This window comes from Brachyhypopomus gauderio, chromosome 8, assembly GCF_052324685.1.
Source record: "Brachyhypopomus gauderio isolate BG-103 chromosome 8, BGAUD_0.2, whole genome shotgun sequence".
Lineage (NCBI taxonomy): Eukaryota > Metazoa > Chordata > Actinopteri > Gymnotiformes > Hypopomidae > Brachyhypopomus > Brachyhypopomus gauderio.
This window is the reverse complement of record NC_135218.1, coordinates 13,741,858-13,759,099: the sequence shown is the minus strand read 5'-3', so window position 1 is coordinate 13,759,099 and position 17,242 is coordinate 13,741,858. Positions and strand designations below refer to the sequence as shown.

The window sequence follows — 17,242 nt, the reverse complement described above, 5'->3', positions numbered from 1 at the left end:
CAGTGGGATTCGCCTGATAGGTCCGATATATTACGCATTTTGTAAACATTGTCTTTCGTTGCTTTGGACACATTAACGCTACATGCGAATTGTCTTTTGCGTTCAATAACTAGTAGAATAACTAACTAATAAGATGTCCACTGTTAATGAGATTAAAAGAACACTTGTTCAAATGTATAGTGGTTTGTGAGTAATAAAGAGCTTTGTGCTTTTGTATAAAATAGCTTGCATTTTTCGTTTTAATTATGTGTAGTGCCACATATTTGTTGTTTGTGTGGTCCATGGTGCCCTTTTAATTTATGTGGTCTAAAGCTTGCAGCTTTCATGGTTTTTACTTCATTTATTGTATTTACTTCAGAAATGTGTCAAGTTCACATTTTTCAACAAAAATGCCTGATGCACCCAATGAGTGTCTTGATTCTTGACTGTCCTGATAGGCTTCTACAAACTACATGACCTCACAATTGTATAACTATATTTATAACTGGCTTCCTGTCCATTACAGGATGCAAAGTTATTTTATATTTAGCTCTCTTAATGGAAGAGAACCAAGAGAACCACTTTATCCTGTACTGCAAATCTGCTCCACCTTTGGGACCCAGGTTACTGAGGTCTTCAGGTCAGATCATTTTGGCTGTTCCACAATCTCAGCTGAAGCTCAATGGTGATCATGCCTTTGCAGCCCCTGTGCTGAGGCTATTGAATAGTTTATCACAAAAAAGCTTAACAAGACTTAAAATACTTTATACTTTTGTGGGGTTTTTTTTTTTTACACAGTATTTTAGTTATGTATAGTGGGTACTAGTATGACTAGTTCAACTGGATCTATATTGTATGTTGTAGCTTCTATGAAATTGATGAATTGTATAGTACTTTGGTCAACAGGTTACAACTAGTTAGTTATGGTTGCATTACGTATGCCATAATTTCTCATCTGAATAATTATGAATCTGAACAGTGCAAAGTGAGTGAACAGAACCTGTTTTACACACAGCCTAGGAACTTTTCTACTGACCCAATATTCTCAATTAATTTATTAAAACAGAATGAACAATAAAAAATCTATTTATCATTATAATGTATAAGTATCCTTAATAAAGCCAGTCCAATTGAACCTTCACAGATAAATGGTTTGAAATAGAATTAAGCAATCAAGAAATACAACATATTAGGAGTTTATCCAAGATCTTGTTCTTGATATTGTTAATACTATATGCTGTTTGTACAAAATGTAATAACAGAAATAAATAATGAGTTAATTACTCTTTTTAGCTTTAGCATGATTCCACGTCAGTACAGCTCCTTGTGATATACGCAACAAGGTAACACCCACTGAAACTGTGATGAATCCACACAGAATACCTAAACAGTCAAAAAAGCTTAATGTTTCCCACTCTCTAAAAAGAATGGCAGAGGCAACAATGACAGAGGATGTGAAAACTACATAATAAATGGCCTCAAACATGTTGGAGCTAAAACTCTCTAAGGCAGGCGTACTCAACTAAATTTGTCCGCGGTCCAATTTTGGCAGATACCTGTGACCCGAGGTCCGGTGCGGGCGGGGGGTGGCGAACGTAAGTTGTTGAGCGGGGGTGGGGGGGGGGGGGGGGGGGGGGTGGGGGGGGGGATGTGGCGAACGTAAATTGTTGAGCGCGGGGGGGGTGATGTTGGCGGCGAACGTAAGTTGTTGTGAGCGGTGCGAACGTAACACTCGTGACGGAGTATTTTTTTCAATAGCCCTGAAATAAATGCTACGGTTTTGTTTTGGTCCGTATCCAGTTAATCAGGAATGAGATTGGGTCCGGACAGGACTGCGTTCGGGTCCGGATCCGGACCGCGGTCCGCCAGTTGAGTACCCCTGCTCTAAGGCTTTGTTGATGAAAACAAACTGGATGAGAATACTGCTGATTAGAATGCCCAGTAAGCACAGGAAGAGTTGGAGGGCTCTGTTATCTGGGCTGAAGTCTTCACTGAAGGCTTCCTTTGCAGTCAGGCCCAGGCCTTTGCAACTGGGAACTGTGAAACTCCCCAGGAGGGAGCAGATGCTAACGTACACCATGATGTTGGACTTTCCATACGCTGGAGAGAGCCACACAATCAGTACAGCCAGCAGCAGGACCACCAGGGCGACGTAGCTCAGGAACACTGAAACAATACCGGCAGGATCAGGTGTGCACCAGTCAGAAACAGAGCCACAATTACAATATCACTTCAGGCTAAATCTATTAAATTATATTAAACATGTTTACCCTGCTTCTGAACAAGTCCTGGCACATCCATTGCACTATTTGGGCAGTTTTGAATCAGATCATAAGTAGGTGCTTATAAGCCAAATCTCATCTGTAAAAATGACTGTAAAATCATTACAACGCAAGTGATGTGGTGTATGTTCATACTTGGATCAAATAGTCGCTCCTGTAATTCAGTTCTTGATGCCACACTCTCAGTCTTTGGTGAATGCATTATAAGCACAACTGATCCACAGCAACACAACACAGATCCAAGTTTTCCCAGGATATTTAGATGTTCCTGTAGTAGCCAGGAGGCCAGGAGAGCTCTGGGTTGCAAATTACATATCATCAGTGAAGAAATATTGTACAGTAAAATATACAGTAATAGGTGCAGCTATAATATAGTAAGTAGTCATAATAAAAAAAAATTAAAAATATAGCACACACACATATTTTATATATATATATATATATATATATATATATATATACATATATATATATATTTATATTTATATATTTATAATTCTAATAAAAAAATTAAAGTAAGAATTTATTTCAATATCAATTTTCTAAGGATAAACTGTAACTCACCCAAACAGAACACCCAAAGCTCCAAGAGGAGTTACCAGTATTGCTGATGCGGCATTGTGGGCCAGGAAGTTCCCAATCTGGCCCACTATCACTGTTGAGAATGGAAATGTTTTAATGCAGTCATAGAGAACCACAACCGTAATGAAGCAGATTCACTCACTTGCAAGTGTCCCACACCACCACACAGAGTCAGACAGGTACGTCCTACCTGTAAACCGGTACAATAGTGCACGACGGTGAGGCAGACATGCACATTCAACCATTCACCATGGTTAACAGTTTTATAAAACCCTTCAGCCCCCATGTACAACTCGGCAACGTGTACAAATCAAGTAAAACAATAGTGTGACCAACTACAATATAAGAGCTAGTTTGCTACCTGATCTGCGAGCACGGAGTATACCCTTTTTCTGGAGCACAAACGTGGAGCCATTGATGAAACTAGACACTATCGCTATTAAAACACCAACGGACAAAGACGAGTCCTCCATAAGCTCGTCTTTTATTGTAGTTCCGTATTTTCATTTGGAGTCGAATCTAAAAACAAATTATTTTAAAATCTCAACATAAAACAGGAAACATGGAACGCCATCCATAAAAAACAAGCGATGACCGCCCCATAGGCGTGATGGGATGACCGGGATGACCAACAGTTGGAGAACCCGGAAGTTGGTCTAGATATGTATGGGGAAACAGCTAGGTCCGTACTTTAGAGTACGCTTTTACAATCACACACAAGTGCTGCTGAGAATAATGGCGCAATGCACAAATCCCATAAAACGAGTTTTCCAAAGAAATGTCAACGAACGAAGAGCTAGTTCATACTTTCCCAGCAGGTGGCGTTGTACACGTGAAGAAGGTGACCCCAATCAGGTGGAATAGGTGCAGTTTACATCACAACTAGACATAGTGGGCAGCACGACCTTAATTAATGTTATGGTCTAAAGATTATCTATCTATCTATCTATCTATCTATCTATCTATCTATCTATCTATCTATCTAAAGTATTAGTAGTAGTATTGGTATTAGTAGTAGTGGTATTAGTAGTAGTATTGGTATTAGCAGTAGTAGTGGTATTAGTAGTAGTATTGGTATTAGTAGTAGTAGTAGTGGTATTAGTAATATTATTGGTATTAGTAGTAGTATTGGTATTAGTAGTATTATTGGTATTAGTAGTAGTAGTGGTATTAGTAGTAGTATTGGTATTAGCAGTAGTAGTGGTATTAGTAGTAGTATTGGTATTAGTAGTAGTAGTAGTGGTATTAGTAATATTATTGGTATTAGTAGTAGTTGCAAATTTCCCCGCTGAGGGATTAATAAAGGATTATCTTATCTTATCTTAGTAGTGGTATTAGTAGTATTATTGGTATTAGTAGTATTGGTATTAGTAGTATTATTGGTATTAGTAGTAGTAGTAGTGGTATTAGTAGTAGTATTGGTATTAGCAGTAGTAGTGGTATTAGTAGTAGTATTGGTATTAGTAGTAGTAGTGGTATTAGTAGTATTATTGGTATTGTTGATCATTTTCACAGTTTGCTGCAGTTCTCAGGAGGAATATCTAGTTGGCTACTGGAATGCTCCGCCCTAAAGGATAAAAAACAACTGACGTAGGACCGCTTTTCCGAGCTGGATTTGATTGGCTGCGAGTGATGTCAATCATTACACAACATGGCCGACCTTAAATTGCAGCAGAGCTTGTGAGGGGACCGAAGAAATAGGAATACTAAGAGAAGTACTGAGGTAAAACCCACTGATTATGCTCTAGTGAATGTAATAAATGTCAGGGAGAGAAAGACAACGTTGTTTCTGAAAAAAATGTGAGGTGTAGCTTGGAAGGTACTAAAGAGAACCTAACTGTCAGCGTTTAGAGAATATCCTCTTCTCAGCTGGGCTAGCCATACAGCTAACTAACCTTAGCTGCTAGCTAGAAGACTGATGCACACTGATGCAGACTAATAGATACTCGCAGCACATCAACATCAACCAGATGCAAGTAATATTGCCATAGCGTTGTGGTCAACAATTATTTATATGATTTATTAACAGTTCCGTCAGCTCATTTTAAATCGGCGTCAAGGATTTGCGACCAGGTCACACCAACACCCAGTTTATTTTAATAAATAATTTCTTAGTCATAGTTCCACAGATTTCCTTTCCCACCATGATGTGCTTTGATCATCTGATACATCTTTAGCAGAAATGTCATTTCATCTAACCAGCCTTAGCCAGCTTATTTTACCCTATTAGTATTCCAGCTACATATTTAAGACCGATTCTGTCTGCAGGACCTTGGTTACTAAACCACATTTTAAGGATTAACTGTTGCTTTTTGTTGTTCTAATATTAATACACAGGGAGAACATTGGCATCTTTTAAAAGCTTAATTTATTTACCATGTCTCCAATCTTAAGAGGATATGTTATAGTCGTGTAGTGTCTCATTAGATGCATTTATTATAAATATTGTGCTTAGTAGTATGCATATTATTACTAATATTAACTGCTCAGTATAAAGAGTAACCTATGAAAACAGGTTACATGGTGAGTGTTGCAATATCTGTTAAAAAATGAGCGGGTTTGACTCGTGTGTATCTGAATGTAGGGAAGGCTGCTTTTGCAGCCCAGAAAAAGAGGAAAGGATGCCATCTCCATCTTTCTCTCTGGATGCCCAACTGCGTTTCCATGACAAATGGTTGAAGATCGATTTGCAGGTAAACACCATCAGTTCAAGGCTCAAAAGTGTTGTGTGTTTGTTGCTTCATCCAGATGAGATTGTGCGGGTTATGCGTTCACGGCTTTCTTGCAAGACATTTTCACTTATGAAGTTTTGTGCAAGTTTCCAGTCAATGTGTATAGCTGCTTAGACATGTAAAGCACACATTTCAGGAATTGCTCAATGTCAGCATGCATAATCATCCAACTGTTTGGGGGGGGGGGGGGGGGGGGGGGGGGGGGTTAGTTATTTGTGATGATGCAGTTTCTGTGTCTCCTCTTATACATGGTTATTGTGGGACCTTAATTAAGGATTGTCAGTGCTCAGAGAGGGGCAAACTCTAACCTAGTTTGTTTTGTTGTAAGTGTTGCAGAATGCAGAGTATTGCAGAGATGTAGGCTAGCCTTTTAAAAGCATGCTAACCCTGTTTTCTGACATTTAGGAAACAATACACGGTTACTCTGGTCAGTAAATGCAATATTAATTCCTACAAGGTCCATTTCTTGTGCTGCTGCAGACAGCACCCATTATGAACTATATCAGATTATATCAGATATCATGATTGAGGTCAGGTTTTTAGTTTTTAGTTGTTTTTTTAGTTCGATTATTTCAAAGGTGAATTGTTCTGAACAGAACAGAATCTTGTTCTGAACACGTTTTATTTCCATGGATTACAGCAGGTGTGGCTGGTGGTGGGTTGGGGGAGGTCAGGAAAACTCATGTTTATTGTATCAGGAAAGGTTCACTTTCATGTGTCTGCATGGATGGATGATATGTGTATATTGCTGTCGGAGTTAGTCTGCTTCATGTGAGTGATGGCACTGAATGGATTTAGAAGAGATTCCTGGTAGTGATCTAGTGGTGACCATAATACATCGTCCCCTTTTGGGTCTGTGTTGGCCAACATTTGATTGTATATTGCACAAGGAGTTCCACTGCCATAATTAGCATCAGATCTAACTAGGTGGGTTCCTCACTCAGCATGATTTTTCAAAATTGGGTGGGGGGGGGGGGGGGGGGGGGCATGACGACACTGATGTCAGTTTCCACTCTCTTTAGTAATGCTTGAGTGATGCTGCCTCAGTGTTGCTTAGCCAAAATTTATATTTTAGTTTCTTGTTGGTGTTTACACACAGTGGGTCAGATTCATGAACTTAACACTAACCTCGCTATGCAATACTGAATGTTTTGTACTGTGTTTCATTCCTGTTCATTAAGATACTTGTCACAATGAGTTGCCACAATTAAGTCTGTCCCACAGTGCTAAATTCACCTGTGCCCTTGGTTGAAAGCTAGTTAAATCAACAAATAATTGAGAAGGCCCATCCCAAGCAACTGATGACCGATTAACCTCGCGTGAACAGTGGCATGCTGAAAACTGCCAGTTACATAAAAAGGCAACGTGTATTTAAATTATACAAAGATGAGAATTGCTTGCAGTGAGTTCATGACATCAACTCTAAAATGTGGCACAGCAGCAAAATGTACATCTTCATTTTATATCCGTTTATAATCTCTTCCTCCATAACAACTAAATTGGCATTCACATAGAAAACATTTTTACTCCACACAGCAAAAAAAAAGGTAAATACATTTGGTCAGTCAGCAAAATGGATGTATGTGAAGAGTTTTCTGGATGACTTGTGTGATTAAACATTATCCTAGCAGAGATTAACCAATCCACATAGACTGTTTCCCGAGATATTTACCAATGGGGTGGGAAAGATTTAATTATTTTTAGGGATTTTGTTTTTGTAGTATGATGTTCTATTATGAATCGCTAACATGTGCAAAGTGAATGAGATGTGTGTAGCTGCATGTATCGTATGGGCGTGATTGGCACTGGACTTGAAACACACGTGCATTCAGATTGAAATTTTAGTCTTTTATTTATTTATTTAATTTTGTTGGCCAAACCATGTAACACTGCTTGGTTGAGCTGAGTTGGGAACTTGGAGTAAAGACTCATAAGTATGAATGAATGAATGTTCGATTTATATAGCGCCTTTCAAAATACCCAAGGTCGCATTACAATGTTAACACAGGTACAACTCTTACACAACCAATCACACAGCGCACAGCGTACTCTCTATCAGGATCCACAGCCTCCCTGGAGGACTGATTGGGGTGCAGGAAGGGGGTAGAGAGAGAACAGACCCCAGTGACGGAGAACCATCCACCACTGGGCATACAAGCACACACACATTCATGCACACACACTCAGACAACTGCTTTTTATTGAAAATGTCTTTGGACTGTGGGAGGAAACCGGAGAGCCCGGAGGAAACCCACGCAGACACGGGGAGAACATGGAAACTCCACTCAGATAGAGACTTGAACCCAAGACCCCAGTGCTGAGAGGCAAACGTGCTAACCACCAAGCCACCGTGTTGCCCCGTGTGTTGCCGTGTTGAAGTAGAAATGCAGACCTTCTGGTGGGTTCCAAGGACTGGTTTGAGAAGCACTTCTGAACTTCAAGATAGTTCAGTGGGCCACAGTCTATGCACTTTGAACTCTAAGATTACTCCTCCTCCCAGCCACAGTGCAACCCAAGAATGCTGGTTTTCCTTTTCATCCTTAAGTGCTTATTGTCTGTAATGCTGCTTGAGTGTTAATATGTGGAATCTAGGGGCTTGACAAAAGGTCAGCTGTCAGTGATCTGCTCTGTTAAAGGTACATTGCTGTTTCACAGCTTGATTAATCATACTTATGCAGTCAGTATTTGTTCATTTTGCTAGTGGAAGTTGTGTAGTGATTTCCTGCATCTGTCTCAAGACATTAACAAGTCTGTTCAATTAAACATTTAACAAGACAAAATGACAATTGCAGGCTGCATCTTCAGTGAGACGGGAACAGTGTGATTCAAACTGGCCAACGCTGCCATAAATGCCCCCAAGCCTGGCGGTACGGTTCTGCAACTCTGAACAGTGACCTGAGGTGACCGATTAAGGCCTTATGACTTCCCATGGGAAACAACAAAACTAAACCCGTGTCTAACTAAACCCTTGTTTATTATTTATATGGGGAAATGCAGGTCTGTGGAGGTTTTTGTGTTATAACGCCACAGATTTGTTTTGCAAATATTGCACTCAAATACACCTTTTAGTTATGTTTTGGAAACACTGTCAGATTTCAGGATATTTTTTACTTTGTCTTTGTGGTGGGGACTAGTCGTACACTATGAGGACTGCAGCTCTTTTTGTCTTTCTGATGTTGACTTCTTGGCATCCTACCGGGTGACATACTGCAGTCGTGGTATCGAATGGTTTTGGAGTATTCTTTATGGTCCTAAATAGAAGGTTCTATGGGAGTTTTGTTCTTGGATGAAGATTTACCATAGAATTTTGAAATCTGGGTTTGTGAATGATATCTGGACGTTTCTGCTGTTGCAGCGTGCGTTTTCCGCCGAGGGACTGAGTGAGATGTGGAATGAAATGGTGAAGGATGAGGAAATTGTCTTCAACAGAGAGGAATCTGCCTATCCAGGTAAACAAGCAAACGGCATCATCTCAACATGGGCATATCACGTTCTTGCGTATGATGTAAAGCACGTTGATGTAGTCTTCTTGTTTTCAGGTTTTATAGTTATTTGTAAACTAAAATAACTTTTTTTAAATCCACTCTCAGAGGACTCTGCAGATTGTGCTGGTGTGCAGAAGAAAGACGAGTCCAGCGATAAAGAGAAGAAAGAAGAGGAGGAGGTGTCTTCGTCATCTATCCACCATTCTATCATCGAGACCTGGGATTGGGGCAGGCAGCCAGGTGGGCGGAGCTGTAGAATAATCCCGTTGTGTAGCGGCGGACGGGGAGTCTGGCTCTTGGAGTCCTGAACTCGGCGTGCTGGGCACTTCCACCTACACGTATAGTGCACGATCATCCCACTCGTTTCTCACCAGGCCTCGCTGTATGCAGAATTAAGGAGCACATGCTACATTCCTTGCTGAGTAGCTGAGGGAAGGCGGTTTATCGTGACCCCTCACTCCCCCCGGGCCGTTCGAAAGAACAAAACTTGCTTTGACAAGCCAGCACTAATTTCAGGCCTGCAGGATAAGTTTAATCTCTGACTTAAAGATAGAGCTCTCTCAGGTTTTGTGGTGTCTTGTACGATGGGTAGTTGGAGCTTCCCTGGCAACAGTCACTCTCTGCTTAAGAACTGGTCCCCTCAGGACCCCCCCCACGCCCCCCACCCCCCGACACACCTCACCACCACCCCCCCCACGCCCCCCACCCCCCGACACACCTCACCACCACCCCCCCCACGCCCCCCACCCCCGACACACCTCACCCCCCCCCCCCCCCCCCCCCACGCCCCCCACCCCCCGACACACCTCACCACCACCCCCCCACGCCCCCCACCCCCGACACACCTCACCCCCCCCCCCCCACGCCCCCCACCCCCGACACACCTCACCCCCCCCCACGCCCCCCACCCCCGACACACCTCACCCCCCCCCACGCCCCCCACCCCCGACACACCTCACCCCCCCCCCATGCCCCCCACCCCCCGACACACCTCACCCCCCCACCCCCCGACACACCTCACCACCACCCCCCCACGCCCCCCACCCCCCGACACACCTCACCCCCCCACCCCCCGACACACCTCACCCCCCCCCCCACGCCCCCCACCCCCCGACACACCTCACCCCCCCCACGCCCCCCACCCCCCGACACACCTCACCCCCCTACCCCCCGACACACCTCACCACCACCCCCCCCACGCCCCCCACCCCCGACACACCTCACTCCCCCCACGCCCCCCACCCCCCGACACACCTCACCCCCCACCCCCCGACACACCTCACCACCACCCCCCCACGCCCCCCACCCCCCGACACACCTCACCCCCCCCCCACGCCCCCCACCCCCCGACACACCCTCACCCCCCCCCCCCCCCCCCCCCCCACCCCCCGACACATCTCACCACCCCCTCTTTCACGCTGATGTGTTTCCTACTCTCAGCATTATAGAGCAGTAGTGGAGGAGATTGGATGGATTTGCAATGTCTAAATGTGTCCCAGTATTCAGTGCTATTACAACATGGGTCACCTCCTCCCTCTCACAACGACGTGTGTGTGTGTGTGTGTGTGTGTGTGCGTGCGTGCGTGAAAGTGAGAGAGGGCTTTTGGCATCAGGCACGTGAAGAGTTGGGCAGCTCGGGTGACTGTACAAACAGTCTGTGACGGGTAGTTATTTTTACCGTTGTGTTTACAGCCAGCTCTGGGTGGGGTGCCTTGATCTTCTGGTGGGTACCGATAAGAACACGCTGATGGAAAAGCACTGCTCCCCCAGCGAGATCCGCACACAACACGTGGTACAACGTTCCATAAATGCCGCACGCTTGTAACCTCCTCGTCCTGTACTTGCTAGCAAACTACATTCATTTGAATATCTTAATTTACATAAAATAGTGGATCTGGGAACTGCATTAACGACGACGGTCTTGTCACCTTTCTTCCTATAATCTTTTGACCATCCTTTTTTATGTCCGCAATTGAAATTGAAATATGAAACTCAGATTGGAAATCGAAGGAATTGATTGCTTCTTGACGGTGGATTTGTGCCCTGCATTGCATGAACGTTGTTTCGAGTATGCAGTCAAGCCGATGCCAGTGTTTTTATGGAGTGAAAGGTCTCGATTGGACTGCTGGAGGTTCTTGCTGCTTGGCACCGGAGGCCTGTGAATGTTGGGCTGCTGTGTGTGTATGATGAAGCGTGGGGAAGGTCCAGCCAAACCCGTAGCATCACAATGTTCTAAAAATACTAAAAACCTTTTTCACAGGGAGGAAGATCTCGTAGGGATTCTTTGTTGCCTCAACATTTCACTCAGTCTAGGCTGTTTATGCAATCTGAGGTCGCACGTGTGAGGGTCGTATAGTGGGTCTGATCAGCCATCTAAGCTGATGTGACCTCCTTTGGGAGGTCATGTTTTTAGTAATGACCATTGTGATATAGCCAAATTTCAAAGGTACACATTGACTCTTGGTTTCTCTCTCCCTCCCTCTCTCTCTCGCTCTCTCTCTCTCTCGTTCACTGTCTCCCTTGTTCTCTCCCTCCCTCCCTCTGTCTCTTTGCTCCTTCTTACTCTCTCCTCCACTTGCTCCTTCTCCCTCACTCGCTCCCTCACCCCTGACCTCCACGTGTTAAGTGCAGTGCCCCAGTAGATGTGGTGTAGACGTCCGTGCCTCCCGGTGGGAGACTAGCTGGCTTGCAGAAAGCTTTAGTGGATTTCAGAATGGCTATTTTAACTCCCAGTGTCTGTCTGTCTTCTGTTGTACAAGTCCAGTCCAGCTATTGCAGTGAGATATATGTGCTTGATGGATTAGAACCTAAGGGGACTCTGTAAAGACAAACAGGCAGTCTGGAGTTTTGACTGTCTGCCTTTCTCTCTCCTCTGAGAATCGAACCCAGACCACCTTGCTGGGAGGCGACAGCGTTAGCCACCACTCCAGCTTTGGGGACGACACCTAATATTTATATCCCAAATATAAAATCTGCTTCTTGTAGCTGTATTTGTCGTGGAGTGAAACTGCTCTCATAATTTCCTAGGACTAAGATGTGGTGTAAAATGTAGACACTGAACTGCCATAAACCCGTAACACTGTTTGAGGTAAATCTGTGTCCCAGCTGCACACATGCCTGGACCAAGCTATCAAGAAGCCTGACGGGTCTGCTCGGAGGTGGGATGGGGCGGAAATGTTGGCAGGGCTCCTCCCCAAGTGCTTCTGGGATATGCTCCCTTCAAGCTACCGACCGTCTGGGTTCTTTTTAAATGTATTTCAGTTGCTGTAGTTTTGTATGCGGAGTGGCCTGATGGTGGCTGTGTGTGTGTGTGTGTGTGTGCGTGTGTGTTTGTGTGCGTGTGTGCTCAGATGAGGTGGAGCTGAAGGACTGTCTGATGGTGCTGGTGGCAGAGCAGCAGAGGATGGCGTCGCAGGCGTCCAAGAGCACGCTGTCGGCCCGGCGCCTCAGCCAGCGCCTGCTCATTCTGGAGCGCTACCTCATCTCCCTCACCCACAGCATGATGGAGGAGAAGTACCGAGCCCGCTGGAAGAGCCCGCCCACCCCCCCGCTGCCCACCGCCGACAACAAGAGGTACCAGGGCACACGTGCCCATTACTCCACTGCCCTTCTGTGTGCCCTCACCCTGTTGATTCACAAGCAAAACTCTGTGTGTGTGTGTGTGTGTGTGTGTGTGTGTGTGTGTGTGTGTGTGTGTGTGTGTGCCTCTGCAGTGCCCGTCCTGTCAGTAAGGGAGTGGAAGGCTTGGCTCGAGTCGGGTCCAGAGCTGCTCTTTCCTTTGCCTTTGCCTTTCTCCGCCGAGCCTGGAGGTCCGGTGAGTGCCTGCCGGCTTTCACGCTGGACGCCTTCAGTGTTTTATCACTGCAGGCAATTAAAAGGCCTGTTGTCAGCGTCTCTATTTTATGAACCCTTTAAAGAAGGTATTTCCAATAAATCTCTTTCGCCGTCTGACCTATATACTCTTCCCGGGAATGCTAATGCTTGGAACGTGTGCCCTCGAAGGCATTTAACCTGAGAGCGGGATTGACCGATGGCTGTCTGACAGGGACGTGGATAACGCTGCTCACCTGCTCCTGATCCTTTCCTGTGACAGGACAAAGCAGCTTTGTCGTTCTGTGTTGCGTAACTTGACTCTTGCTGTATAATCCACACGTAGTTATGGGGCGAGTGTGCTGTACATGGTCCGTTTGAAAGGCCACACCAAGCAGAAAGACTGAAGGTGCCCATGTTTCTTCCAAAAAAGCACAAAGTGAAAACCTGCATCATGAAGCCATGTGAGCTGTTTAACATGCAGCAGTGGAAAACCCTCACTGGCTTTTATTGGCTCAACTATTGATTCTGAATGCGTTAAGGTGGCCTTTAATGAAAATGTAATGGACTCTTTTGTGTTCTTGTGATGAGTTTTCATTCATCACCGGTGCTCGTTGGGCCATGAAAGTCTGAAAGAACGTGGCTGTGGAGTTTCAGCGTGATGTACGTAGGGCTCACCCTGTGACCGTCCTAAAATAATTTCCGCGCCTGAAGCTACAGCGTCCAACGTGACCAACCTCTAATGTTCTTTTGTCCTTTTGCATGAACTACAAGCAATTGCCTCCAAGCAAGGGGGCGGGGGGGGAGCGATGTTCTTGTGGGTCGCACCATGCAGCGGTGTCCTCTGGGAAATGTTGGGCCCAATCTTTCTGGCTCCGGATGGAGAGCTGTAACCTGAGCCACACCCCTGGGTCCTGTCCGACGGCCAGAACATCCTCGGTGCGAAAGGAAGAGATTAACTGTGAAATGGAAATGGGAGTGGTGTAATGCCAGGGTGCATTTATTTTATCTGGCAACAACGTGTAGGTTCCACAGATGGGTGGGAAGGAATTCAAAGTTCCGAAGTTCTGAAATGAATGTGTTTGAGTGTGGGTTGCCAGATCCTCCCCAACTCAACGTTGTAATGTGTGCAGGCGATGATGCAGACCTGTGCAGCGAGCTGCTGCAGGAGTCTCTGGACGCCCTGCGCACTCTCCCAGAAGCCACTCTGTTCGACGAGGGCACCGTGTCGTCCGTCTGGCTGGAGGTTGTCGAGAGGGCCACCAAATTCCTCAGGTTAGTCACTTCACCCTCGAAGACTCGTACAGTGAGAGTGCGATGAAGTTCACCTATTGCGCTGGCGTCCAGCGTTGAGGTTCTCCGGCGCTGCTGGCGGTCAAGCTGTGTTTTTGTTTGCGGGGCAGTGACGTTCACGGAGGGGGCAGCGGTAAAACCCCCAGCAACATCCCACTGCAGGACCAACACCTGGTACTCGCCATCCTGCTGGAGCTGGCCGTCCAGAGGGGCACGCTCAGGTACACACACCTCCACGTCTCCACACTCCTCCGGCGTGGCTCACGGTAGCCGAGCGCTGTGCTGACGACTCTTTCTGTGCCCTCTGTCGCCCCCTGCTGCCCGGCGGCTGCAGTCAGCTGCTGTCGGCCGTGCTGCTGCTGCTGCGTCTGTGGGAGCGGGGCACCAGGGAGATGGATAACGAGCGCTCCAGCCAGGGCACCAGCGCCCCCCTGCTGCCCCTCCTGCAGCGCCTGCAGAGCATCCAGGGCAGCAAGGAGGAGCCCGTCCCGGAGGAGGAGCTTCAGGTGGGAGCCCCGCCCTCTTGTTGGGCAGCCATGCTGGGAAGCCACTGTGGCTTTGTGAAAATAAGGCCGATGCATCTATCCCCCCCCTCATCTCGTCCCGCAGATCCTGTCAGCCCCGCTGAGCCCCAACGAGTGTTTCCTGCGCTACCTGACCCTCCCCCAGGACAACGATCTGGCCATCGACCTGCGGCAGACGGCCGTGGTCATCATGGCCCACCTGGACCGCCTGGCGGTGCCGTGCAGCCCCCCACAGTGCAGCTCCCCCATGTCCAGCAAGGTACTGCACCTGCCGGCCTGGGGAGGCCACGCCCCCTTTGCTCGGACGTGACCTAACGCTTCCCTTTCTGCTCCTGCTAATCCTCATAAGCCTCATAAATGCCACATCAGCCAATAGTTAAAGCAGGGGTCATCGAAAGGTCAGAAGTGTACAGAACTGATACAGTGAATTTATGCATCCCTCCTAGCTGACCCGAATGCCTTTATAGTCTCACTGACGATTTCCACATACAGTTACTTAAACAGTGTTGTATGACTAACTGTGTTTTCTCTGTGCCTGTGCTGCTGGAGGACCATGGCCCTGTGCAGGTAACTGGATTCATTATGCATTCCTGTCTGTGCTGTGTTTTGATTTCCTGTTATCTTGTGACACCCATGAATGCAGTGTTGTAACAGTACGGCACCAATACCTCCACGCGGTACACGGGATGAGTAAATCTTGCCATATCAGAGCTCCAGATCTCTCCAGAACTTCAACATCTGCTCCCAGCAGCAGGCTGGTCTCCACACTCTGGTCTCCAGTGCTGGTTTTGCTGTGTTTTGCAGGGAACCCTGCAGGAGGTCATTGGGTGGGGTCTGCTGGGATGGAAGGTGTACGCCAACGTGAACGGGCCGGTCCAGTGCAAGGCCATGTCCAGCCTGGGCGTCACCCAGGTCGTGTGTGCCGAGAAGGGTTTTCTCATCCTCTCCATTTCTGGCTCTGTCTACACCCAAAACTACAAAGGCACCACGCTGGTGAGTGTCCCGGTTCCTCTGTAGCGTTCACGGTTCTCTTGTGTACGAGGTCCAATTCCCTTCGCTTGACCTGTCTGGTCCCTCAGTCCCCTATGCTGGTCCACGGGCTGTCGTCCAGGAAGATTGTGAAGCTGGCAGCTCACCCAGAAGGACAGCACTACCTGGCACTGTCCAACAACGGCGAGGTCTTCTCCTGGGGCTGCGGAGATGGAGGTCGTCTGGGCCACGGAGACACCACGTAAGAGCACCTCACCAGCACGTCGACCCTGCCCTCACACACCACAGTAGGTGGGGAATGTAAACATTCTGGGAATTGCTTACTACAATTCGGCAGTCATATGTTTGCAGATTTGCACATATTTGAGATTGCATTGTCTATTTAAGAAGTGAATATTTAGCATAACCCATTAAAATAAACATATTTGCATAAATCAACATCTTCACATAACGCATTCAAATCGCCCGCCCGCCGTCATACAATGTTATTTTTATGTGAGCACTGATGAGCTCTAAGGACACGCTCGCACCGGTGCAGAAGGCTCACGCTCTCGTTATCCAAGGCCAGCGTGGAACTCCAGCTGTGCTCCTGTGCAGGTACCTGGAGGAACCGACCATGATCGCCACCTTCTCCGGGAGGCAGGTGGGGAAGCACGTGGTGCACGTGGCCTGTGGCAGCACCTACAGCGCCGCCATCACGGCCGACGGGGAGCTGTACACCTGGGGCCGAGGCAACTACGGCCGCCTGGGCCACGGTGAGGCCCCGCCCCCTCAGGCCCCGCCCCCTCAGCAGCCCGCCTGGGTGACTGGCGGCACTGGCTTCATTGTGTTTGATGCCTTCGTGCAGGTTCCAGCGAGGACCAGACCACGCCCATGCTGGTGACCGCACTGAAGGGGCTGAAGGTGATCGATGTGGCCTGTGGTAGTGGAGATGCACAGACCCTCTCAGTCACTGAAAACGGTACGACTTAATAGAATCTGTCTCTTATTTTTCCCTCCCATTGATTTACCCACAGAGCTGCCTTAGAAGAGGGTAAAGGGTTTTCTTAGATATTAGTCTGACGTATTGGTATCAGGTCTGATTTTGATGTCATTCACTCATTGGATACTGGACAGACAAAGCTGCCAGATTCTTGTACACAGCTTGTGCTGCACCATGAACCCCTGTAATGTAACATATCAAAACTATGAGTACAGGTTGGGTACTTTATCCACTGAGCTACCAGTCAGATAGTTGCCAGATCAAGATCCATCACTGCCAGGTAGCCATTGTTGGGCCTTGAGTAAAGCCCTTGGCTCTCAGCTGTGGTCTATGTTGCAATCTAAGTATATTTGGTCATATTTGCAAGTCACTTTAGATAAAAGCGTCAGCCAAATGCCATAAATGTAAATATTGTAACATGAGACGCATCAGTGATCTACATTCCACTCCACGTCTTACCAAGAACCTGCTGCAACTTCAGTGTGTAACTGAGTGAACAATTAACATTAGCTGTTGGTTTGACTAAAATGTCATTTGTTTGGAGATATTTTAGTGTGAAAACAAGACAGCTTCTTGTAGTGTT

At 46.7% G+C, this 17,242-nt stretch overlaps 2 protein-coding genes across 4 annotated transcripts in view; one reads left to right on the top strand and one right to left on the bottom strand.

Moving 5' to 3' along the window:
- Positions 1 to 811: 811 nt before the first annotated feature.
- On the bottom strand, positions 812 to 4,366 carry nipa1 (NIPA magnesium transporter 1). 3 transcript variants are annotated; one of them, XM_077014727.1, is made up of 6 exons: positions 3,651 to 4,366; positions 2,986 to 3,033; positions 2,826 to 2,916; positions 2,397 to 2,557; positions 1,869 to 2,145; positions 816 to 1,487 (listed from the first exon to the last, which is right to left on the bottom strand). In XM_077014727.1, coding segments are annotated over exons 2-6 (762 nt in total). In that variant the 5' UTR covers positions 2,987 to 3,033; positions 3,651 to 4,366; the 3' UTR covers positions 816 to 1,255. The 3 variants fall into 3 exon arrangements, with proteins under 3 accessions (XP_076870839.1, XP_076870842.1, XP_076870838.1); XM_077014723.1 differs by lacking the exon at positions 3,651 to 4,366 and adding an exon at positions 3,205 to 3,644 and having other exon boundaries at positions 817 to 1,487; XM_077014724.1 differs by lacking the exons at positions 2,986 to 3,033; positions 3,651 to 4,366 and adding an exon at positions 3,205 to 3,644 and having other exon boundaries at positions 812 to 1,487.
- Positions 4,367 to 4,411: 45 nt separating this feature from the next.
- herc2 (HECT and RLD domain containing E3 ubiquitin protein ligase 2) overlaps positions 4,412 to 17,242 on the top strand; it is a 52,523-nt gene continuing 39,692 nt past the window's right edge. Inside the window, 15 exon segments of the mRNA XM_077014718.1 lie at positions 4,412 to 4,566; positions 5,428 to 5,536; positions 8,931 to 9,024; positions 9,166 to 9,300; positions 12,411 to 12,633; positions 12,774 to 12,874; positions 14,004 to 14,145; positions 14,274 to 14,384; positions 14,498 to 14,669; positions 14,773 to 14,946; positions 15,237 to 15,254; positions 15,492 to 15,680; positions 15,767 to 15,918; positions 16,275 to 16,432; positions 16,525 to 16,638. Coding sequence (XP_076870833.1) covers positions 5,465 to 5,536; positions 8,931 to 9,024; positions 9,166 to 9,300; positions 12,411 to 12,633; positions 12,774 to 12,874; positions 14,004 to 14,145; positions 14,274 to 14,384; positions 14,498 to 14,669; positions 14,773 to 14,946; positions 15,237 to 15,254; positions 15,492 to 15,680; positions 15,767 to 15,918; positions 16,275 to 16,432; positions 16,525 to 16,638 — 1,855 coding nt within the window. The 5' untranslated portion in view covers positions 4,412 to 4,566; positions 5,428 to 5,464.